Source organism: Cylas formicarius, unplaced genomic scaffold (genome assembly GCF_029955315.1).
Source record: "Cylas formicarius isolate icCylForm1 unplaced genomic scaffold, icCylForm1.1 PGA_scaffold_7__23_contigs__length_41026272, whole genome shotgun sequence".
Lineage (NCBI taxonomy): Eukaryota > Metazoa > Arthropoda > Insecta > Coleoptera > Brentidae > Cylas > Cylas formicarius.
The window spans coordinates 31,377,247-31,401,765 of record NW_026844352.1 but is presented as its reverse complement, the minus strand read 5'-3'; the positions used below and the strand labels follow the sequence as shown (position 1 = coordinate 31,401,765).

Sequence of the window (24,519 nt, the reverse complement as noted above, 5' to 3'; positions counted from 1 at the left end):
CCAATGATATTTTTTCAAATACGCCCACCCTGTATGATAGACAAAACCTCGACACAATTTACGATACTGTTTAAATCGAATTATCCGATGTTTTATAGTTTTTCATTTACGGCTAATAATTTATTCAGGAATTTTCAGAACCTTCTAGAATTTTTTGCCCATAATCGACACACCCTGTACATTATTGAAAAACTGCCAGAAATAGAGATATAACTCTGGATCTCCTACGTTTCCCGGTCCAAAATTTTTCCCATAGATAAAATGATTTTGGAGAAAATATTTTTTTTCTGAAAGTGTTGAATGCGCCGACATAGTCACTGACGTCATTGAGACTGAAATGACTGCAAATATCTCGAGCAGTGTGTGTGAAAACCGTAAATACAAAAAATGTAGTTCTTGATGCGGCCTATGATACTGTTTAAAAAAATATGGCTATTTTTTGCGAATTTTGATGTATGGCTAATAATTTACTTTGGAAAAGAACAATTTTCAGGGTATTTAGAGTTTTGTCCATAATTCTAAAACCTTGTATATAATCTAAAAAATACTTGAAATTAAAGTTATGGTCGCGGAGCTTCCACAGTTCCTGGTTCAAGAATTTTGCCGATCGGGTTAATAGTTTTTGAGAAAACAATTTTTTTCTGGACGCCAAAGTAACCCAAAAAAAATTTAAAAATTTTCAAATATTTGATTGCGCCCAGATTCTGTAGTATAAACTATAATTATTTGAAATTTGAAGTAGATAGATGCAAATTTGCGACACCTGCTACATTTTTTAATAAAGTACAAAATATTAATATTATAAAAATATTATAACCATATGTTCTTGTAAAAGAAACTGACAACTGAAACGCAGCCTCCTAGTTATGATCAATTACATAGGGGAAACAAAATTTTCAGTTTTCTTGCGAATACCGGGACAAACTGTACATTTTTTAAAATTATTAGGAATAAATGTTTATAGAATTTGATTTTTTAGATCTTCTCGATCAAAAATTTTTTGGATGGCATAAACAGTTTTCGAGAATTGATTTTTTATTGGACATATGCAAACGCGATTTTTATTTTTTTTTTAAATACTTCCCGATCCCACAGCCCCCCACTTTCAATAGAATTCGTTAGGGAGCCAAGCTTCATACGTGTGTCAAATTTCAATTCATTCATTTTCTACAGGTTTATATGTCTCATTGGCTATTTAAAATTCTGTAGGTCTAACGGTTCGATAAATATGGCGATTTAATGCCCCATCGACAAAGAAAAAAACAAATAATTCTTTTTTTTTTCGACGCTGACCATCTTTGTCCACGTTCATGCAAGTACGAGGATTTACAGCAAGCCATGGGACGTTCAAAATTAAAGAATTGGAGAAAATGTGGGATCTTACTCATTTATTGATCGGACCGTCGACACATTAATTATAACATCAAGAGGTCATGATGATGATAATGATTTTTTTAATTTAATTGTGGTAAAATGTATTTCCTATATAATGTTTAACATCAAATACAATTTAGTTTGTTAAAATAAATTTCTTTCCCTTTTTACGAATATCATACCAGGACGCCTTTGACGGATCATTTTCGCTGTTCATGCGTCGGTAACAATAGGGTGATAGTACTTAGATTCGATAAAAGGAAATACTTTGCAGCAATGAAATTGGCTTAGGAATTGGTCAGGTCACTCTGCAGGCCCCTTGCAAATGCGGTGTTGTTACTTTTTGCTTTATTACTTTGGGAGACTTACATTTAACATTTAAAATTAAACTTTTATTAAGTACACCATACGTAATATTCTGGTATGCATGAAAGTTACATCTTATCTTTCACTGATTGTTGAAAGGAATTGTAAAATACGTGAGACAGTGGCGTAACCACCGATAATGGTTCTAGAAATTACACTGAAGGGAAGCCCGAATAAACTGTTGTGCATACATATTTCAAACTGCTAATGAGATTTCACTTAATTACATTTACTTATGTTTTGTTTTGTCCTTAAATCATTTGTTGCTCACTAATTTCCGCACTTCACCATTTTCGCATCAATGTTACCACCGCGTTGTTTAACAACACAAGTCTCGCATCCTCTCTATAGCGTTCTATGGTGAAAGTCGTACCTTGAAGTCCAATATTTTAGTTCATTGGTGCGGACAATCGTACCGAAGAAAATCGTACACCGCAGCGTACTCAACGTCTTATACCTTCCACCACTACGCTTTACCTGCTGCTGACGTTTGAAAGGCAACTGAAATTACATCGGCCATGTTTGTTATAACAGAGTGCGAGGAGTCTCACTGCTAGGGAATTCTTCCACGAAAATATGCGCCGTTATCGGAAATTGCCTCCGCGTACCTAAAATTATGTTTAGTGTTCTGGTGATAAGTGACACATCCGCTTAGACGTAGAACGGACGTTATTAAAAACCTTATTCGGCGTGCGAGTTTGACGCGCAGCGCTTCGTCGAGCCACTTAAATGACCCAGATTCAAACGTTCGGTATGAGCAAGTGATAAATACGTCGTAGTGTGTGTTAAGGGGTTACCGTGACACCGCCATGATTTTGGACAGGTAATGCAGAAGTGACACTTAACATGTCTGGTAAAAAACCATTTATCGCGACTAAAACGACAGCCACCGAACCACCGAGCGGTGTACCGCCGCGGTATCAACCGCCACCCGTTCCCGCCAATCACGGCATCTTAAAAAACCCAAGCGCCAAAGATGCTAAACCGCATTTACATAAAATATCCGATACACTGGGCAATTTGAACCCTTCGAAGTACTACCCTCCACAGCAGAAATCCTTCCCATTCCTTCAGTATCCGGCCCAATCTGTTCCGCCCCGTGTAGAAGATCATGCCAGAATCACTCAGGCTCAAGTACACCAACAAGATCAGAGATCGAGGCCGTTGGACGAGCCCGGTGTTCCTCAAGTGAACCTCGCGGAACCACGACCTCAACCGCAACAGCACAGAGGCGCCGTCAGATACGACGACGAATTGCTAAGAACGGAAATGCTTAAATTCGTGAGGAAAACGGAAGATCCGCGACTGTTGCCGGCACAGGATCAAGGGCGTTACGTGCAAAATTTATTGCAAGACCTTAGAGTGTTGCGCGAACAAAACCAACTGTTGGGGGATGATAATCAAGAGTTACGCGATCTCTGCTGTTTCCTCGACGATGATCGGCAGAAAGGTCGAAAACTGGCACGCGAGTGGCAACGGTTCGGACGTTACACTGCTAGTGTTATGCGCCAAGAAGTGTCCGCGTACCAAAGCAAACTTCGCGAGCTAGACAACAAACAACAGGAACTCATCAAGGACAATTTGGAGTTGAAAGAGTTGTGTCTGTATCTGGACGAAGAACGCGGCAATGTTATTTGCCCATCATGCGGGAGTGCCACGACCCCGAACTTGAGGGACGACGGCGACGGATCTAGTTCTAGTACAAATGCCGACGAACCAGCGGTGCCCCAGCAATTCCAAAATACTCCGAGGAGATCCGCTAGCAGGGAACGAATACTCCACGAGAACTTGGCACGACAGAGAAGCACGTTTAATGGTAATGATGAATGAAACCGTGTTGTCAAAGGGCAAACCGCTTGGATATTTCCTCGTATAGTTGCCCCCAAATTATCTCTTCTGACATTCATAAAACAGACCATTTTGATGCAGATGAATCAAATTTAACCGAAATATCCTGTGTCCTTTCGTTCCATTGCTTAACAGATGGGCTGAATACAGGGTACAGGTGTTGAGTAAAAGAAAACCATGAACAGGCGCACTGTTATCAATAAGGAAATCAGTTCAGTCTAAGGGTTCAAAAACCAACCGTATACGTCGCCAAAGGCTAATTTCAGGTTTTGCTCATTTATTATGCCCTCTCAGAAACTCAAATGTTTATTTACAATTATTCTTTAAAAATTCTAGAGTTATTATACAAGTAATGAAGAGGAAATTAGGATAATGCAATGCAAAAGAGGACCGCGTTCCAACCACTAAGTTTTTAAAAGCAGAATACTGTGTTATATTATTACTCAATAGATAACGTCCAAAAGCGTTGCGGATATAAAATAAGAATCAAAATAAAATCCGCAAAGGAAGATATCGAAATTGAAACTACCAAAAAATATATATTTTTTAATCAAAAATATCACAAATAATCTTGCTGTGTAATTTTGAAAAGTAACGGAAATTTTTCCTAAATGATTAAAAGGTATTATGGGGTAATAGAAAGTTAATTATTATAATATTAGTTTTTGTTTAGTTATTCAAGAGCAGTAAAGTTTTGCATTTTAAACTGTAAATAGAAACCATTGGCACAGAATTTTTCTCCTTAAATAATCCCTCGTATTCACTTTTATACTTTACGCATTCCGAGTAGTATTTAAAATTTTAAAGAAAACTCCGCCGGAAACAATAATTATATATAAAAAAACACCCACAAGACAAATCAGAATAAACGACATCTCGTATAACTTTATTTTAAAATTTTACGCAAAAATAAAGTTGTTTTTTTTTTCGAATTTCTATCTCTAATAGGCTAAGATTAAAATGACACACCATTTGGTACAAAAAATAAAAACGGGTATTTTTCTTAAATTTAATAGGATCCTAGTTATCAAGAAACTAAAAAGATACAAATTTCCAAAAAATGCTTATTCGAAAATTCACTTTTTCAGTTTCAGTTTTCATAAAATTTCAAAGTATTTAGAATCTAAACAACGCCTTTAAAAACATACTTAGTCATCAGCTGGTTATTTAATTCTAAACAAATTTGTCGCCGCATATATCAACGTAATATTATCTGCATATATTTTTAAATACTGGTCCGTTATCTCCGGTTCATGATCCGCATGCAAGATCTAATCAATAATTTAAAAACCGAGTACCGTCCATTATGCGCTATCACGTTCACAATATAAACGCACGTAAGTGGTAGCAATGGAGTTGTGTGAATTTCCGCGCCGCTTGAAGAATGGTAACTTCCTGAAGTTAATTGGACGAGCGCATTATACAGGGCATTTAAACAAATATTGAGATAGGTTAAAAATAAGAAGAAGTATAAGGGCGACCAACGTCCAACAAAAGCACTACTTAATTTTTTAAACGCTAAATGAAAAAATTTTTGAATATGTAATTTTCTGATTTCAATTTTCGAAATGTTATTCTATAAAAATGTCTTTACTCCTGGACAAAACTGACAAAAAATGCGTAGGAGCGTTATGTTTCTATATTTAGTTGTCCATATGAATTATATAGATGGTTTTTATTATATTTATTGTAGGTTATAAGAAAGCAATAGTTTGTGTTAATTACCGGCACCGTTATTTGAAAATTTGTTTTTATATGTTTTTATATGTTTTAATTATACTACATTTCTTTCATTGTATTTTTATAAATTCCATATATTCTATAGCACTATAGCACTTACGAATATAAAATGGTAATTGAGTTTTTCTTATATAATACGATACAAAATACAAAATATGACGGGTATATTTATCAGCCTTAAATAAGCCTGGGTTTTCATAAAAATCATGTGTCCTAACTTCTTTTAAGATATAGGCTGTCAAAGTTTTTTTTAAATCGTTTTTTAATTAATTACTCAAAAACTTCTTAACTGATTTTGACAAAACTTGGCATACTTATTTTTCATTAAGGATATTATTTATAGGAGCAACTTCACCATTAATAATTGCAAAACGGGTTACTTTCAAAAAACCACTGAAACTAAAGAACAAATAGGAAAACATAGATGACCGTAAATAAGTAATTTTTGAGTAAATAATAAAAAATCGGTTCCTTTCGAAACAAGCAAGGCAACGGATTTAATTTTTCAAATCTGGAACTTTATAGACCAAATAATGCAATACGTGAGGAACCTAGAACAACGCGTGAAGCAGTTAGAGGACGAGAAAAAGGCCTTAACTCAAAAACTCAATCAAATCGCGTCAACAACCGGGGATCCTAGCATAGCTGTACCAGCAGACACAGCCGCTGGGACTTTGAGCGGCAGACCCGAAGCTGTAGTGCGAGCTCTCCAGGTTCGTTCGCTTCTCTTTTTGTTTTGAATCTAAAACTTTCGTTTAGGTTCTCGAAGTGAGAGAACAATTGGAGAGGGAAGGGATTGTACCGGAGAGAGGGGAAATTGGTACCGAACCAGCGCAACAGCAAGATATGGACGATGGGCAAAAAGCATTGCTTTGGGAAATGTGTAATGTACGTAAGTTGTAATCATATCCTTAAGAATTAAAAACTAGTCGTCTCTCAACTTTTTTAGGGATAAGTAAATCTATACTTAAAATTTATCTCGCGTTTCTAACAACTTTCAGGTGGTTTGGAGAAAGCTTGAGGAAGGCCCACCAACGACGAGACGGTAGTGAACCTAACCTATTGGAAATGTTTTCTTGCCAAGCTGAGCCAAATTATTGGATGATTTATTATACTTACGAGTAATTATCATTATGTTGTTACGGGTACAAATGAAACAAACCTATTTCCATATGCGCCTTGGCATAACTTTTGACTGTTTCCAAAATTGAAAGAAAGGCAGGATAAATGTTAAGGCTCATTTAAATAAGGCGTGCCGCAATTGACATATTTATCATTAAAAGTAGTTAAAACAGTACAGGAACATCAAAAATATGTTTCTAAACAAAACGAACGCAATATATAGGGTATTTCGTGCTGGAGGGCAGATCTATAGCAGTTATTATAGCTTTAATACTGTGTGTTTTTATGTCCTAACAAGTGCAGAATGTAATCTCCGAATCCGCAAAAGGCAGATGTAAGAAAGGCGATGTGGGAGCGGAAAATAAAATATAATATATTTGGCCGTGCCGCTAATTTTCCGAAAAAGCAAGAAATAAATTTATTTAGCGTAGGTTCTTGTAAATAACCAAATTTCAGAACGTACTGTTTTGTATGTCATAAATGTCTAACCTTCTACCCACAGTGAATCACCCTGTATATTCAATTGCTCAACGTATAGATCATCCTTTGTTTCACCATTAGAAAGTATTATTCTTACAAAGTATTTATTGTGAAATATATTATTTTATTTTGTTTAAAATTTTGTGTGTAATAAATTGGTAAAATTCAAAATGCTTTTTCAACAATCGCCATTATCAAAGCAAAATTTGCAACATTTTTCTTATTAGAAAGAATTTTTATTTTAGTGTAGTTATGTTTCGATGTTTTGTCCTTATTTTTCGCGCCTCTTTCACAATGGAATTCCGATATTGAATACCTATTTGAAATTTGGTCAAATATACGCCTGTCCCGTATAGTGATGCAGCTAAGTCAAAATATTCTAATTTGTAGGACATAGAGACCTTTACCCTCTATTTTTTTGGGCCCGATTCCAACTTAAATTCGAATTCATTCATTCATTTTTAGAGTTCATTGCAGATTGTTTTTAGAGTTTGTAAAATGATTTTATTATTGTTTAAATTACTTTGCTTTGGTTTTTGGTGCCGACAGCATCGACTTCGGCAGAGCGGAACGCAACAATATTCTGATATTTCTAAGGATGATGTGATGTAAGACACAAAAAAATATTGTTATAAATTTTAACACCGGTACAAAAGCACAGAGCTGGAGTTTATTTTGGCCATAAAACCACCTCACATTTATTAAAAAAAAACAAAAATTAAATGTCAACAGAGAAATGAGGAACTGGGTTTAACTGGTTTTATAACAAATAAAATACCATCTCTTATGACTATATAGCTTTCAGTATTTATTAGGGAAGCAAAAAAAAAACCAAGGACAGATAACAATAATATAATTAATTAAAAGTTATTTAGATGACCACCTTGAAAAAAAACATACGTGCTGGAATATTAAATGTGCTTAGGTATATACGAAATTACAACAAGATTCCTGTATTTTCTGGAGAGTCTTAAATATACATTTTACAATACCTAATGCGAAAACACTGACAACACAAACCTATGCTATACAAAAATTTGGTTTGCTGAAAAAATTAATAGCGGTAGCGACTTCTTTCGCCTCCGCTTCTTCTATGTCTTCCATACTCATCGCTAGGCCTTCTTGACCTGTATGATCTCTGGGTGTAGTCGCGGTCTCTTTCTCGGTAGCTGCGTCTAGATCCACCGTAACTAAAAAATCAGACGAGCACCCGATATAGCCAACCACGTAGTACCCCTCCAAAAGCTAGTCAAATGTGAGCCAGTTCATCATCATCATCTCATCATTCCACACCACACGTGATAGTGAAGAGACCGAGTGACCATAAAAATGTTTCTCAACCATATACAAGGGTCTCAACCAGTTTTACCGTTTCGGGGGCACATTTGACGCGAAATACCCATCGTGATACAATTCCATATACAAACCAAACCATACAAACTAATACCATGTGCCTGACAAATCACAAAACAACAATTAGGTGAATATACTTTTTTGGCGCATTATATCTCGATATAAAAAGCAATCGGTTCTAAGGGCGGTCAAATACTATACTGCCCTCCTAAAGAGTCAAATATATCTCTAATAGTATCCACAAATAAAACCAATCTATTTGATTTAACATCATTGGCAATGTAAAAAAATATGTTTTGCTCTTTGTCACACATTGTTAGCATATGCAACAAACAGAATAACAAGGTTGATAAGATTATTTGTGCCATAAAATCATTTTATTTATTAGTAATAAAATCTAACGTATAATTTGAATCAAAAGATTCATTTGCTTGACAGTAACCACATCAAAATATGGTATGTAACATTCATTATTTAATAAACTCTGTAATCATATAAATATTTAACATCTGCATAAAAATGAGACAACACATTTAAGCAACCAGTTACAAAACATTCCTTGTAATAATGAGCATCAGCAAAATTATCAAGAATTTTTAACTAATATTTGACCACCCTAACTTTTTAATACACTGGCAAACAAATTAAGTATAGCAAATTATATTTCTGGATACATTTTTATCTTAATTGAATCATTCATCTTACAAATACCGGAGTTTTTACAAAATGACTGATTCAATAATACACAAAAAAATGGTTCCTCTACAAAATGTGTCAGTTTACATTAAAAAAAAAAGGCAACTGGCTTAATAATTAATTCAACATATACAACCCGATCACAAATTAGTAAATTATTATTAAATTAGCCGTTATTACAAGAAAATTCTTATTTCCCATATATTGTGTAAAATGTTAATACACGATAATGTGGTTAGCATCTATAGTCTATTTGACAGTGGGAAAAGCAATATTGCATTTTATTAATCCTCATAGAAGATAAGTTTCACAAATTATGTCAAGCTGATTGTAAAATCTCGATTTATCTAAGACGCTGCGAAAAAAGTATTTGATGGAAAGTAGTGCTGTTTAAAAATATATGATAAACATTAGTTAGGTCCTCATTGGAAAGCGCATATTATTTTTAAAACTGTGACCAAAAAAAATCTAGTTCTACCGTGATGTAATCGCAATGGAATCCTCGTCTTCGACTTTGGGCCTTATGCTCGTTTTTAATTGGTTTTGGTCAGTTGTTGTTAAATAAAGTTTAGAAGATATTTAGTTTATTACCCACATAAAAAAATTGTTTACAACATGTTCATATGTAGCGTTTTGTTTCAAATTAAAATTGATATAAAACCATTCAAACCATATTGTACCAAAACAAAAAAACCCTAACAGGTTTCCAGAAGATTTATATGACAAAATACAAAGATCAAAGATGGTAAAGAGACAACAAACACCCTTGTTATGTTTTGATCCAGTTTTTTTTGTCTTCCCATTTCATATCTCTATTATATATTTTGAAATGCAACTCTCATAACTTCCAAAATATAGTAAATTATTCCAGTCATAAATGAATGAAATACTCATAAATAAAAAAAATTACAATCATTTTACATAAATGCTAAGTCAACTTGCCTTTCAGGGGATTTTTTAAAATCTGCCAAATAGTCTACAGATTAGCCGGGTTTCAAAAGAGGCCCCATTTCAAAGTGTAAACAAGTTGACACAGGTAATAAACATTAACTCACAAGTGTACAATTGCCAGTAATATAAAATTGAATTTGTTAGTTTCAATGAAACAGGTCATTGACATCACTAAATTCCTGTCTTCCTCTGAAGGATTTAAACCAATGAAATAAACTAATTTGATAAAGGCAGTATAATATTTTCTGCATCATTGGTTAATAACATTTCCCAGAAAGAGGGTCGCCACAATTGATATTTGACATTGTGAGTGACCTTTGCACATTGTAATTGTTTACACAAATGTGTAGAGGTTAATAATTAAATCAACATTATATTATCACATTGGCACAAACAAGTCAATACATTTTTGATGTTTTTAAGTTAGTCACATTGCTATTTTGAAGGTTATTAGAAAAATTGTTAAGTGAAACTGTGTGGGTCAAACATGGAACATCAAAACAAGGAATACAAAAGCTTTCTTGGTAATGGAAGCTTGAAAAATGGTAAGATGGCATTTTATAGTATTAAAAAACTTTTTTATAAAACTGGCAAACTGTTTCACTGCTTTTAGTTATATCATCATTTTCTATGTAATATTAACACACTTCCTTACCGATCCCTTTCACGCCTACTACTTCCTCCTGTTATTTCAGGGCAATCTCTGTAAAAATGACCACTATATCCACATTGGTAGCATCTCATATTATTACTGTAATATCTTTTGCCTGAACCCCTTGTTCTAGGTCTTGCATAGCTTACACGAATACGACATCCTGCTACCTCACTAGAAATAAAAAAATATGTTTAATTTCCTAAAACATTACTAAGTACATATTATCCCTTACGCCCCATCACATGCTTTTAAAGCAGTAGCCGCATCTTTTTTGCTCTTAAAAACGGCAAAACCAAAACATGGAGTACTATTTGTCATCCAGACTTCCTTCAGTTCACCATAAGGGGCAAAAACTTTTTCTAAATCGCCTTTCCTAACTTCATCACCAATATCTGCAATGTGGAGTCGATAACCGTCAATAGTGTCGCTACTTCGGCTACCAGACCTCGATCTTGATCGAGACAGTGATGAACTAACGCTTCGGCTTCTGCTCTTTTTAGCAGTACTCTCAAATGAGCGGCTACGACTATTTCTTTTATATTCTGGTGAAGCCGAATTTCTCATTTTTGTATTAACAGTTATCTATAAATAAAATGAATAATATAAGAAATCCGATACAATACAATAAATATTTAACAACTTACTTGAATTTCGAGTGAATCTTTTTGCTTTAATTGTTAAAAATATAAATAGCTTTTCGTAATTCAATTAATTAATTCTTATACCATACTCCCTCAAGCAAATTTTTCTATTGATCATCCAACAAACCTTTGACACGTCGTTTCAATAATGCCACCACTGAAACAGGAATTGGTCAGTTTATGAGAAACTGAGTGTAGATATTGGAATTAAAGTTTGACACTCTTATCGTATTTGCTGTTTACCATAGTTAATTTACAATTTACACAAACATTCATGCCCATCAAATATGGGAATATCATATCCACCTTTACATCAACTATGTATCTGTTTATCGGTGAGATTCCCTGTGTCAAGACGCGCTTCTTAACCGCTTGGCCACCGAGGTCCTTAAAATAAATGTTTAACGCAAAAGTCATTGTTAGCAAACTTTCCTTCCTGCTTGCATGTGCCAAGCTGCTCTCCAAAATTCCAATTGAGAATACGCAAACGTCAAAATTTTAATGTAAATATTATGGAGAGAATTCATATGTCAAGCACGTTCGAAATTTTATGTAAATGAACTTACGCACTATGGACTGACATTTGAGGAAACTGTATACTGATCCTTACATTAATCACACTGAACAGTTAAAATCATAACCTATTTATCTAATTTTATAATAGAAAAATACGCATTTGTCGCTAATAGCAAAGTAATGGGTAATGCAGGTAGCAGTGCACCAACAAGAGAACGGCAGAAATCAGGAGATATTGGTCCATCATCTCCTGTTAAGGAAGGACAAGCATTCACTTTTGATAGGGTTCCTGAGAAATTGTCTTATCAGGTGTCTCAAGAGGATGAGGAGCCCTATTTTACCAAACCGGCAGAAAATTATAACAGACCAAGAGCCAATACAGGTGAGAAAAACTCTACTCTGGAATAGATTTGAGACAGGATTTACTAGTTGAGTTATACAACCACAATTTTTGACTTGATATTTCACCAGTATAAGATAAAAATGGTTAGTTTTGTTTTCTAGTATCAGAAGGAACAACTCCAACTAGTACAACTACGACGTCCAGTAAAACACCAACTGTTTTTCGATGGGAAGGAGGTGGAAGAGATGTAATGATTAGCGGGACATTTAGTAACTGGGAAACTATACCGATGGTAAAAAGTCATGGTGATTTTGTTACTATAATTGACTTACCAGAAGGGGAGCATCAATACCGTTATTATGTTGATGGAGAGTGGAAGAATGACCCTCACAGTAAAGTTGTGGAAAATGAATCCGGAGAAAAAAAAAATTTGATCACAGTAAAGCAGTCTGATTTTGAGGTATTTCAGGCATTGGCCAAAGATAGTGAAAATGCAAAAGATGACGCACAAAAGGAATTTTCACAAGATATACCTGTCTATAAACCTTGGGAAAAAAATAGTGGCCCGCCAATATTGCCACCACATCTCTTGCAAGTAATTTTGAATAAGGACACACCATTGTCTGTAAGTGGCTAACGTAAATTTCATCAAATTTTATTTCCTTTTTCTTCTAATATTTTGTGGAAATATTTTTTTTTAGTGCGAACCCACACTGCTTCCTGAACCAAATCATGTTATGTTAAATCATCTGTATGCTTTGTCAATAAAAGATGGTGTGATGGTTCTAAGTGCAACACACAGGTACAGAAAAAAATATGTGACTACTTTGCTTTACAAACCAATTTAAGTATTGAATGTAAGAAGTATTATTTGCTTAATTATATGCTACAACTGTATTGTGCAGTTTTATGTTCTGATTAATAAATTAAAAATTTATTATGTTAATCCTAAAATGTACAGTAAATTTTTAAGTAGAAATTTCAATATTGTAGTGCTATCCTTGTAAGAAAACTGTTTCATCAATTATATTTATTGTAAGTTTGGTTGTAAATAATAAAAATACTTAATGTTCCTTGGCTTTATTTTTGATGGCTTTCACCATTTGAAAACAGGTTTGATATGAAATATATAAATAATAACATAATAATTTGTGTTTACAATAATTCAACTTGAAACACTTGAAGTAGCATACATTAAAAAAATGGAAAACAATTTTTTTTAAAATGTGCCTGTAAACTTTAGAAAATAAGGAAACACCATTTTCCCTTTTTGATCAAGGTAAGGTATACATTCAAAACAAATAAATGAGATACATAACATCACTTTTATGTGGCCAGTGTAAACCTAAGCTGATATTTAATACCTATTTTAGTTTGTAAAGAACTTTGGATCTCTAAAAAGTTAGTCTTTTCTCCAAACCAAGTCAGTCAAATTTAATTCTAAAAAAAAAATATTTTTAATATAGTTTTCTATTACATCGTTAAACACAACCAACATATTTTGCTCGAAACTGGAACAAGTGGCACAGCATTGCAAAGTAAGTAAAAGATTATCAACCCTTATTGGATAAACAGAAAAAAGGTTTATCTTGTAATCAGCACAATCAGCTTAGATTCAACAAACATTCTTGCAAAAATTATTTATCAATTTTGCATATGCAAGAAGATAATGTAGCCAAGGATTCCAATAGTTTCAATATATCACTTTCAAAAATATTTAAACTAAAGACATTAAAATATATGTACATTATCATCACTTAAACATTCAAGCAAACTCCATGCTTTGATTTTAAATGAGTTGCCAGTGATACTTTTTGGGGAAATCCCAAAGAACAATATTCACAAATATATGGTTTTTCATTTGTATGTTGCCTAGTATGTACTTTAAGTGCATAAGGGCTAGAAAACCCTTTATTGCAATATTTACAAATATAAGGTCGCTCGCCAGTGTGAGACAGCATATGCCTTTTAAGCTCATGTACTTTTTTGCCACAAAGGGAGCATGCAACTTTTCTAGCTTCAGGATCTAAAAAAACATGAATGTGTGAAACTAACAGTTGCACACTTTTTTCTAAAACATATCAAATGATAAAATGTAAACTACCCTACCTATATGTGACTTGAGATGTCGACCATGTTCAGCTTTTAGTTTGAATGTTTTTCCACAAATTTCACATGTAAAAGCCAGTCCTTTATGTATAAGTTTGTGACTTCGCAAAGATTCTGAATTTTTGAAAGTTTTACCACACTCATCACATGCCATAGGGACTTCAGAATGAAGTTTAATATGTTTTTTCAAATTATCGGCTCTCACCATTGTCCCACATATATTACAAACACCAGGAGCAGTATGTTCAGTCCTTCTGTGATTATTCAATTTTAATTTTGAGTTAAACATTTGTTTACAATCTTTACACCTATGAATCTTTTTGATTGCCAATGCTCTCCTTAGTGTTTCATCAGTCTCTTGGATATCCTCCGTTTTTGTTATACTTTCAGTATCACTTATTTCATTTTTTATATTGTCACACTCTGCTTGGCCAGATATAAATTCGTCAAGTTCTACTTTGCTTCTTGGCTTTGATGTATAATTTGTTCTCTTTAGAGTTTCCAATCTCTCCTTTAGGTCAACATCATTGTGAATGATAACTTTCCGAAAATTGAAAAAATTTAATATATTTTTTAAACATTCCTCACAAATTTTAGAAGGCATCTCTTTATCATCGCTTAACTAAAATTTTGTTTTTGAATTTAATGTAATAAGTCCAAACCTAAGCAACACTGCTCTCACCTGTATCGAGGCGATAGTTTCTACCATATAAACTAGTTTGTCTTCACCAAACAAAAAATATCCAGAGTCTTTTAGTCTGCGTAAACAAGTTCTACACATGTTTGTCATATCCATTTTTGGTTCCTAATTGTTTAAGTTAAGTTAGGATAATATGTATAAACAATTTTACAGGTTAAATGGGTTAATTATTACAATTTACGTTTTTCGTCTTCCTTCGCTCAGCAATTATGAACAAACGTGGGGCACTAGAGCATATTTTAAGTTGCCGTTCCACGCTACGACATTAGGCCATTCCGGCGTGGTTACGTGTGTTTAAATAAGCTCATATGCATTGTTCCGGCGGTGTAACCCGTGACGTCCCAACAAACAAGTAAGATTCAGTAAACAACAAAAAAATGGCACCGAATTGTTTTGAATTTCAGTCAGCTATTTTGTCGTTTGGGTCTTTATATTTAACAATTTAATATTTAGTATCCCAGTCCAAATATGTTTTATATATAATTTTTATGACTATTAGTGTTGTGGCTTCTAAAGCAATAGGTGTGGCTTACGTGGTAATTTTTTATTAGAAAACAACATGGATAACACCAAATTTTTTATTTGAGGGATGTAGTACGTCACACATACATCTTGGCGATGAGACTCAATCAGTGAACGACGCATTTGTCTACTGTCACTATGGATTATCACTTTGACTTGATAATTTATTTTTCTGTGGTTTTCTTAACATACCTTTTGTAGTTTGACTTTTTAACAAAGTTGTTTTTTAGGAGCTTACCATTTTTTTTTGAGGTTGAATTGTTAAAAATATTTTTTCATGAATAATATGAGACGCAGAGCGGGTTTGGGAGCTATTCAAAAACAAAGGTTAGAACAGGAAAAGTATAAAGACAAGGGTAATGAAATTCAGGAAAATCAATTTGAACAGATGTCCAAACAAATGGACTTTTTCAAAACAAATTTAGAAGAATTTGCTATGAAACACAAAAATGAGATCCGGAAGAATCCCGATTTTAGAAAGCAATTTCAGGTAGGGCGTGTGTAAAATTCAATTTAGATATAAACTATCTTCAAAAACTCAGGAAATGTGTGCGAGCATTGGTGTTGATCCTTTATCATCAGGAAAGGGTTTTTGGTCCGTTTTAGGAATTGGTGACTTTTATTATGAATTAGCTGTTCAAATTGTGGAAGTGTGTTTAGGTAACGAATAGATTTAGTGAATGTTGTTTATTCATTTATCAATTTGTAGCAACCAACGATAAAAACGGCGGTTTAATTAGCTTGGATGAGTTAAGGACTAGACTTATAAAAGCTAGAGGAAAAAGGAAAGAACATCAAGAGATATCAAAAGATGATTTGATACGAGCAGCTCAAAAGTTAAAAATATTTGGAAGTGGATTTAATGTTGTTCCACTTGGGAAAGGACAGGTGAACTTGTTTTCATTATATAGAGTGTTTTATGACCAGAGCGTTCTATAATTTTAGTATATGGTGCAATCTGTACCATGCGAATTAAGCATGGATCACTCAGTAATATTAACACAAACTATAGCTACTAATAGGATTTATATCTCAGTATCTTTACTCAGAGAAGAACTGAACTGGGAAATTGATAGAGCTCAGAAGGGATTGGATCATATGGTATATAATTTTAATTAATGATGATTATGACTATTCACTGCTTCAGTACTGTATATTTTAATGAAAAAGAAAATCAACAAAAACTGTTTTTTAGGTTAATGAGGGTTTGGCTTGGGTTGACTCACAAGATCCCTTGGGAAAACTATACTACTTTCCTAGCTTGTTTAATGAGGCTTCTAATTCCAAAATTTAGTTTTTGTTTGTTTGTTAAAGCAGTATTGCAATTGTATTGTATTCCAAACTTTTATTTACAAATTAAACTTAAAAATATATTTTATTTAACAAGTTTTAATTGCTTCAGTTTTAATAAAAATAAAATAGCCTATATCAGTTCCTACTTTCTTGGTCCACGGTCAAAACACTAATTTTATTAACATCATTAGATATCAGTTCTAAAAACACTTTGTACTGGTTAATTTTTTCTTCACTCTTTTTCAGCTTTTCTTTTAGCTTCCCATTATCCCTTTTCACTTGATGAGTTTCTGTTTTTAAGTTTGTAATTATCTTTTCTAGATTGTCAATAATTCCTTTGGTTTCAGTCCTCCATTTTTTGTTGATTTGATCCTTAATCGAAATTTGAGATTGAAGTTCCTCTATATTGTCTTTATACTCCTTATTGATCTCTATGATTTTGGCATTATATTGCTGCTTGACGGACCTATAAAAGATAATTTTATGCAAAGGTGCTAAAATTGAGGGAAGCTCTAACTAGACGCGGTAGATTTTTCTTTTTAAAATGATATGTTGTATATATACAAGTGTTTTGCTATTAACTTAGTTGCTGATATTTAATTAAGTGCAAGTTTGATGTGTATATATGCAATGCGATCTATTCTTAGTTCTTGACATTTACTCACTCTTCAAAATTTTCTTTCTGTTTTCTGAGCTCTTTTTCTGTCGCTTCAATTTTGTTGTTAAGCTGTGACATTTTCTCCGTTACATTCACCAATTGGGAACTGTTTGTATCCAGTTCAGTTTGAAGCTGTGTAATCTTATTTTTCAATGTTGCAATTTCTATTTCCTTGGCCCTTAAAGTTCTTTCATAAAGGCCCGCCATCTGCTCCAGGTCGCCTTTGATACAATCTCGTTCGGAAATTAGCTGAATATTTTGTTTTTCCGAAACTAGCTGCAAAATATATTCTAATATATGCAATCGCTTTAAAATACGACCCAAGAAATTTTCATTTGGTATGTTTGAATTGCTCAGATTATACTAAACTAACCAAACTACAGCTAACACAAAAACGCAAATTTCTTTTTTTACATGAATCTGTTTAGGTAGATACAATCATTGGGAAAATTGACTTACCAACTTTTGAAAAGTAGCTTCTAAATTTTTTTCGAGCACCAACAGTTTTGAAGTGTTACTCTCGTTGAAAGAAAGGTTCCCCGCCTGCAATCTTTGAACTTCATGTTCCAACAGGATTACATTTTTTGCTTGATTCTCAATCTCCAACGATTTTCTTTTTACTTCGTTTTGTGTTTGCGCCAATTCTTCCGTAAGCTCCTTTAATTTGCGATTGCACTCATCTTTGATTATTCCAGTTTCATTTTTTATTCGCTCTTCGTATTTTTTCGTAATTTCCGTTATTTGTTCTACCATTTTTTGATTTTCTTCTGAAATAAAAATAGGTAGGTTTCAACTTTCAATAACTGCTCGCCAGCCAGCTCCGGGTTAATCATATTAAGCATAAGCATGACAACTTTTGCTCTTTAGTTTTGAAATATTAGCATTAAAACAAAAAAAATACCTGCGATTTCTCTTTCCCGAAATAGGGCAGCGTCTTTTTCATTTAAAGCAGCTTCAACTATGTTAACCGCTTCAGTCACTTTCGCCCAGCATTCCGAACTTTTCCGTTTTAAGCCTGCGCAGAAAATCGTTTCGTAATGATTTTAATTTTGAATTCGTTTTGAAAAAATTTCGAGGCTTACACACCCTGAATTACATTTTCTTTGTTTAAAATAATCTTTTCCAGTTGAACGTTTTCTTGAGTGGACTCCTTTAGTCGGTTTTGTAACTTTAAAATCTCCGATTCCAAATTTTTGACTATTTTGAATGCGCCCGCTTGGTTTTCCAATGATTGGTCGATTACGGAGTGTTTGGCCCCAAGTTCTGACGTCACCTGTTGAACCGATTCTTCTAGTTTCTTTTGAGTCGACGACAAATTCTGCTCCAATACACGAATTTTGTCCTCATATGCTACTTTTAGCTAAAATGTGGTTTTAATTAGGCGATGTATCTATATGGGGTTACCTCGTAGTTAAGGAATCCCCCTTTTACCAACGTGTCTTGAACAATTTTATTATAAATATGGTAATTCTTGCACTTATTATATTTTCTCTACTTTTCCGTAACCGCAAACGTATTTAAGTTATCTTTCACGGTATATATAACCATTCAGTATAATTATTATTTGCATTTCAATAAATTAAGAAGAGAAAGAAAATTATTCCTAAAAATTCCGAACAATTACTGACAATAAAATGAAATATGACAATGAAAAATATTTAATTTCAATTTTGCACGAAATCCTAAAAAAATAAAAAAAGTGAGGAGTGTAACAATCTTATTCAATATTTTTGAAGCTAAAAATGTCATAACGATTTGGCGATAATTAATTGGAACAAACAACCGGTTAATTCCAGCTAAAGCGGAAGTGATTTTAAAGGTTCCCTATAGCAAATACAAACCTTTTTTACTTGCTGCTTTGGTAGGAAGTCTTCTGTGCCCGCTTGAAATACTTTCAACTCTCCCTCCAAATGGTCGATCATTTGTACACTGTTTTGCCATAGTTTGGAAAAATGTTCCTTTTCTGCTATGGAAAGACTTATCTGCTCTTTCAAATTGTTTATAAGTTCGGCATTTTCTTCGATTCTTCCAGGTTTTGAGATTAAAACGTTGTGAAGTTCTTGAGTCAGGTAATTATTTTCGGACGTGACAGTTATTAAATTTGTTTTCAGTTTTTCATGATCTTTCTGCAAGATTTAGAACGTTTAAATTATTTTGTGTCTACATAATTCAGCCATATATATATATAGAGATAGAGCGGCTAAAACGTAAGTTAATTACTAAAATTTGAAGTAATTATCTTGGCAATATGTGATTGCTAAATTATGTAGAATTCTGTTCATAAAAAAGCCGTATGAAGTCTCATGATTAGTTTTTGTATTATTTAAGCAGTTTGAAACAGGCTTTGGTGGTTATTACTTTCTAAAAATCGATGAAATCGAATTTTTCGAAAGTATACGCGGTTGGCAACGAAGCTCATATCTCGGAAACGGTGGGTCGTACAGCGTCGCCATTGGTACAGATGGAATCAACGTCGAAAAAAAGTTTTTATTTTTTTGTCTGTTTTGCGTTCTCTGTAGACGCTTCATATAAACGCGAATAACTTCGCAACCGCAAGCTAGGATGCTGAAATTTTTCTCCTTTTAAACTTCCCACGAGGCGCATAAGTACATAGAAAATGGCGCGATTGGAAATGGCATCTGTTTTTTTTGCGATTTTCGTCTGTTTTTCGTACATCGCTAATAGACACGATAAGTATTCGAGATTTGCAGTTATCGATTTCAAAATTGGTACAAATATAGAGCTGATCGAACCTATTGAAATTGGGGGGGCTGGGGTGGCCTGGAAATATTTTTAATAAATTAAAAACCGCATTTGCAGAGTCTCGAGAAAAAATCATTTCTTAAAAACGGTATAGACCATCGAAAAAATTCTTGAACCAATAATTGATGATTTTTTAAAATTGTACAAGGGACTCCGACAAATTGCAAAAAATTGAGACCATAGAGTCCGTATGGACTGCTAAAACTTCTGTATTTTACGTTTTCACATATTGTACAGGATGTTTGGGATATTCTGTACCATATTCAAAAATGTAATGTAATGTAAAATGTAAATTTGCAGCTGCAGCTTCAATTTTAGCAAAGGCTAGAATATGCTAAAAATTTCCGTTTTTGTGAGTAGATTATTGGCGATAAATGCAAAACCGTTAGAGATAGCATAATTTCTTTTGCACACTATCTTAACTGTGTCGAGAGAGAGAGAGCGTTTCAGGTTTCATCTACTATACAGGGTTCGCGAAATATTTGAAAAAATATCATTGGAAATCGCTATTTTTTCTAATAATTTACCAAACTTTGAAGTTCGGCGAGACTTGGAAGACACTTTATACAAGGTGTGTGCACAATAAAATTACATCGATTTTGCGAAAGTCCGCAGGAGCACGATAGAAAAACAAAAAGGACAAAAAGCATTTAAAATAAAGAGCTTCGTAGTGACTTTGTAAACTGCGTGCCGGATAGTACGGCACAGACAATTCGCACTGCGACGATTTTTCGAAATCAGTCTTGTTTCTTTGGTATTTTAAAACGTTTGACTTTTAGAAGTCTGTCAACAATAGACACCATACGCTTTAAAAATGAAAAGCCAAAAATAAAAAGGAACTACTTACACCATGTCAAATTAGGTGTACGGGTTTTTAATGAACAGAACAGTAATTACTTATATTATCATATTTATATCTATTAATGCTAATTACTATATTCAAAATTAATTTTTTTAGTAATGTTACCTTAATCTCTATCAATTCGCTTCTGAGTTCGTTTATTAGTTCTTCGTAATTTTCGTCAACATCTTCAAAACACCTACAATATATTTGATTAAGAAGCCATTTTTAAAAAAATCGAAAAACGTACTTTGGACCTATTTCGAATTGTTCTTCCATGTTATCCGCAAGGTTTAGAAATCTTCCTGCTTATTTTAACAATCTTGCTAAAAGCATATTTTAACATTTTTGTTTTTAAGGTGATGCTCATATTATCATGTTTTTGAGCACCATATCAATATCAACAGTAGTTCAATAGATTCTTTGACAGTACTTTTTCAGGCGTAGTTGAGAACACAAAATGTTTGTGTTCGTTTGTATCCTCCGTTGCGATGGTTTCTATGGTATTTTTTGTTCGATACAAACAACATTAAGCTTTACAAGGAAAATCGCCATTTCGTGTTTGTTTTCTGTTTTGTTTATTCCTCGTTTATCTACTGTTAAAGTTATTTAAAATTAAAATTTTATTATTATTATTTTTATTATTATTATCTGAAAAATATTTTGTCACTTATTCGCGAGCTTCTTTTGTTGTAAAATTTTAAATATTTATTTTCTTTGATGAAAAAAACAGGTGATTGTAAATCCATATAGCTATTAGATAATATCATATAGCTAATAGAGATAAGGTGGGTTTTGATGTTCATGTAATTTGCGCAAGTTGATTTCTGCATACAAATTTGCCCAAATGAAACTGAGTTGGTGTCTTCGTTTTAATGCTCAGTTTAAATTGCACAAATTTTTGCACCACTAGTCATCACTAGATCACGGTCTGCATTTCTTCAATAAGAGTTTCATACGCTTGGGATTTTCCAGTTCTATCGCAGTACTCTTTGGATTTCACTTTCCAAAGAGATAGGAATGTTTTATATAGTTTGATGAACTCTACAATAAATTCATTTTCATTCGTCCATAAACAGTATTTGTGTTATATTTCTAAATTTTCTCATATTACCGTATGTTTTTTATAAACACAAAAATAATGCAGTTGTCCAACCTAGATAGACAACATTGCGGCACTCAACAAACAATATGGCCGCTGACATATCGTCAATATGTTTGATTGCGGCATTTTAAGACATATATTTTTCCATAATATGACTAGTTCTCGTTAGATGTTCCGAAAAAACGAATTAAGTGCGTGGAAATCACCGTTTAGGACGAAAAACGCGCAAAATGCAGTTCAGTGGGTGAAATGCAGAAGCATCCACGTAAAATTAATATTAATGTTGGCTGCGGCAGTTTTTACCGTTGTATGGCCACTATATTATCTAGTAACTATATTGATTACCTGGTGGCCCTACAAGGATAGAAATTGATGCGCCGCAGGCGGAATTGACATTTTCGCACGATTTTCTTTCTAAACAGCGATTTCCACATATTTAACTCGTTTTCTTAGAACATTTAACGAGAACTAGTCATATTTTGAGAAAATATTGACGATCTGTCAGCGGCCATATTGTTTTTTGAGTGCTGCAATGTTGTCTACCTAGGTGTAGTTTGGACAAGTGCATTATTTTTGTGTTTATAAAAAACAGAAGTTTATATGAGAGAAAATTTTGAAAAAATAATCAGAGCAGATTTTACAAGCTTATTTTATTTATTATTTTTTTAAATTTTTGTAAATTAAGTCGATTTGGTAAATGAAGTTCGGATATAAAAAAAAGCTTCAGACAGAGAGCAAAAGCGCAAATGCAATCAGAACACTTAGGTATCAACATTATATATTTTCACTGTATGGTGCGAGTATTTCGTTCTACTCTGATTTTATTTTATTTGAAGAAAGAAATCAATCAACCAATAACCAGCGTAGATATAACAAAACAATACAAGGAACAAAATTCCGCTTTATTTTTTATTTTCACATATAAAAATATACAGCTTTGGGGCAACATTTAACACCCTGTACCGCAGCTCTTTTCGCATAAATACAACCTCAACAAATACGACGGTATGCCCGTGACTGTTCTATACGTTCCAAACAATTAAATAGGTACGACGAAATTTTATAACACTCGGTGTTAGACATCCAGACAACAAATGGACTTTTTTTTTTATTTTACACTTAGATTATGTATCCTGTTGGTTCTGGAAAGGTACGAATACCAGTAAAATATATTTATTGTTACAAATAATAGGGGAAATACTATCCTCGATGCTCTATCTATTTTCGAAACGGAATTGAATCTTGGCGTGTGTTTTTTCTTTTTTCTCCTGTGGATGCTGTCTGAAATAAAACAGAAATCAGTCAATGTTTTATCGACCTTTCTTGTATTTATACAAAATAGTATTACAATTTAAGTGCTTTAATTTTTTATGATGTGGCAAATGACAATAACAAGTGAATCTGAATGGAACAAACACTTTAGTCTTCACACGGCCTCCCCCGTCTTTTTGCACACAAAACTCTAAAGAATTCTGACACAGCATTTCTGATCATATGAGGATTATGTGCCAGATAATTTCCTTATAACAATATATTATAATTTCATCCAGGCGATCACGGCATGGTCTCTTCTTGTAGACTAATTCCTTCAAATGACCCCACGAGTACAAATCTAGGGGTGTAAGGTCTGGTGACCTAGGTGGCCAGCGTACTTCTGAACAGAGCCCTATCCATCTTTGCAGAAAAGTTCTATCCAAATATTCGTTGCATCTGATTGCATTGTGACAAGAAGCTTCATCATGCTGACAGCGCAGAGCCTATCGCGCGTTTAGTGATAGGTCGCTAATAAAATCAAAAACTTCGATTCTTGGAAAATTTAAGTAAATCTAAATAGTAATAATTTGGGGAAAAAATATGGATTATTATTTAATTATTTAAAATACCGCACCAAACATTCGTTTTTAAATCCGTTTGGTCACAGCATTCTGATGACAACAATTCTGGAAACATACAACACCATTAGAAGTAAATGTTGCCTCTTCAATGAATAAAATTGTCCTTGAAAAGTCTTCAACTTCTGCTCTAAATCAAGCACAGAACATGAAATTTATTTATTATAAGCAGAAACTCTTGAGACGTTACCTTGTTCTTCATTCTTTTAAATGAAATTTTTGGATTTTCCGGAATTTTTAAATTTGGTAATGACATTGCCGACATTAACGTGGATGATATGTTTATTTGGGTGTTTCGTATTACCAATTCGGCAGCCTCCTGATCTTATAATTAACGATAACAATAATAACTATTTCTATTTGTTTTCGTTAACCATGACAATTAATGTTAAATTAAATAAGATACTTTTTTTAATAGAAAATTCAAGTTTTCAAACAGAAATTCTAATTTCCTATCCTATCCAGAAATACCTATTTTCAAATAACTCGAAAAGAAACAAATTGCACTATGAAAACACGGTTGTAGCCCACATGTAGCTGATTTGGCACTT

General features: G+C 33.4%; 6 protein-coding genes across 11 annotated transcripts in view; 3 read left to right on the top strand and 3 right to left on the bottom strand.

Moving 5' to 3' along the window:
* Positions 1-1,719: 1,719 nt before the first annotated feature.
* LOC132704494 (coiled-coil domain-containing protein 85C-A) lies at positions 1,720-7,989 on the top strand. Its single transcript, XM_060674511.1, has 4 exons — positions 1,720-3,556; positions 5,854-6,041; positions 6,088-6,216; positions 6,330-7,989. Exons 1-4 carry the CDS (start codon positions 2,587-2,589, stop codon positions 6,375-6,377), a joined length of 1,335 nt encoding a protein of 444 aa, XP_060530494.1. The 5' UTR covers positions 1,720-2,586; the 3' UTR covers positions 6,378-7,989.
* A 129-nt stretch (positions 7,990-8,118) lies between these two features.
* LOC132704496 (5'-AMP-activated protein kinase subunit beta-1) lies at positions 8,119-13,084 on the top strand. Of its 3 annotated transcripts, XM_060674515.1 has the most exons (5): positions 8,119-8,739; positions 10,377-10,475; positions 11,936-12,124; positions 12,247-12,710; positions 12,787-13,084. In XM_060674515.1, the coding sequence occupies exons 2-5, from the start codon at positions 10,418-10,420 to the stop codon at positions 12,931-12,933; spliced, it is 858 nt and encodes a 285-aa protein (XP_060530498.1). In that variant the 5' UTR covers positions 8,119-8,739; positions 10,377-10,417; the 3' UTR covers positions 12,934-13,084. The 3 variants fall into 3 exon arrangements, with proteins under 3 accessions (XP_060530498.1, XP_060530496.1, XP_060530499.1); XM_060674513.1 differs by lacking the exon at positions 8,119-8,739 and having other exon boundaries at positions 10,284-10,475; XM_060674516.1 differs by lacking the exons at positions 8,119-8,739; positions 10,377-10,475 and having other exon boundaries at positions 11,771-12,124.
* Positions 13,085-13,189: 105 nt separating this feature from the next.
* LOC132704495 (zinc finger protein 85-like) lies at positions 13,190-15,161 on the bottom strand. Its single transcript, XM_060674512.1, has 3 exons — positions 14,877-15,161; positions 14,195-14,816; positions 13,190-14,111 (listed from the first exon to the last, which is right to left on the bottom strand). The coding sequence occupies exons 1-3, from the start codon at positions 14,988-14,990 to the stop codon at positions 13,843-13,845; spliced, it is 1,005 nt and encodes a 334-aa protein (XP_060530495.1). The 5' UTR covers positions 14,991-15,161; the 3' UTR covers positions 13,190-13,842.
* Positions 15,162-15,566: 405 nt separating this feature from the next.
* On the top strand, positions 15,567-16,852 carry LOC132704620 (vacuolar-sorting protein SNF8). Its single transcript, XM_060674735.1, has 5 exons — positions 15,567-15,906; positions 15,959-16,076; positions 16,126-16,304; positions 16,362-16,517; positions 16,612-16,852. Exons 1-5 carry the CDS (start codon positions 15,694-15,696, stop codon positions 16,708-16,710), a joined length of 765 nt encoding a protein of 254 aa, XP_060530718.1. The 5' UTR covers positions 15,567-15,693; the 3' UTR covers positions 16,711-16,852.
* Positions 16,708-21,430, bottom strand: LOC132704618 (sodium channel and clathrin linker 1-like). The gene is made up of 8 exons (XM_060674734.1): positions 21,222-21,430; positions 21,098-21,170; positions 19,209-19,493; positions 18,454-18,727; positions 18,269-18,382; positions 17,827-18,134; positions 17,375-17,643; positions 16,708-17,175 (listed from the first exon to the last, which is right to left on the bottom strand). Exons 1-8 carry the CDS (start codon positions 21,248-21,250, stop codon positions 16,845-16,847), a joined length of 1,683 nt encoding a protein of 560 aa, XP_060530717.1. The 5' UTR covers positions 21,251-21,430; the 3' UTR covers positions 16,708-16,844.
* Positions 21,431-22,751: 1,321 nt separating this feature from the next.
* The window catches only part of LOC132705417 (gamma-aminobutyric acid receptor alpha-like), a 74,097-nt gene continuing 72,329 nt past the window's right edge, over positions 22,752-24,519 (bottom strand). For 3 of the 4 annotated variants that reach the window (XM_060675995.1, XM_060675997.1, XM_060675994.1), the window contains one exon: positions 22,752-23,357. In XM_060675995.1, coding sequence (XP_060531978.1) covers positions 23,185-23,357 — 173 coding nt within the window. In that variant the 3' untranslated portion in view covers positions 22,752-23,184. The remainder of the gene's footprint in view (positions 23,358-24,519) is intronic. The other variant, XR_009619424.1, reaches the window with a different exon arrangement.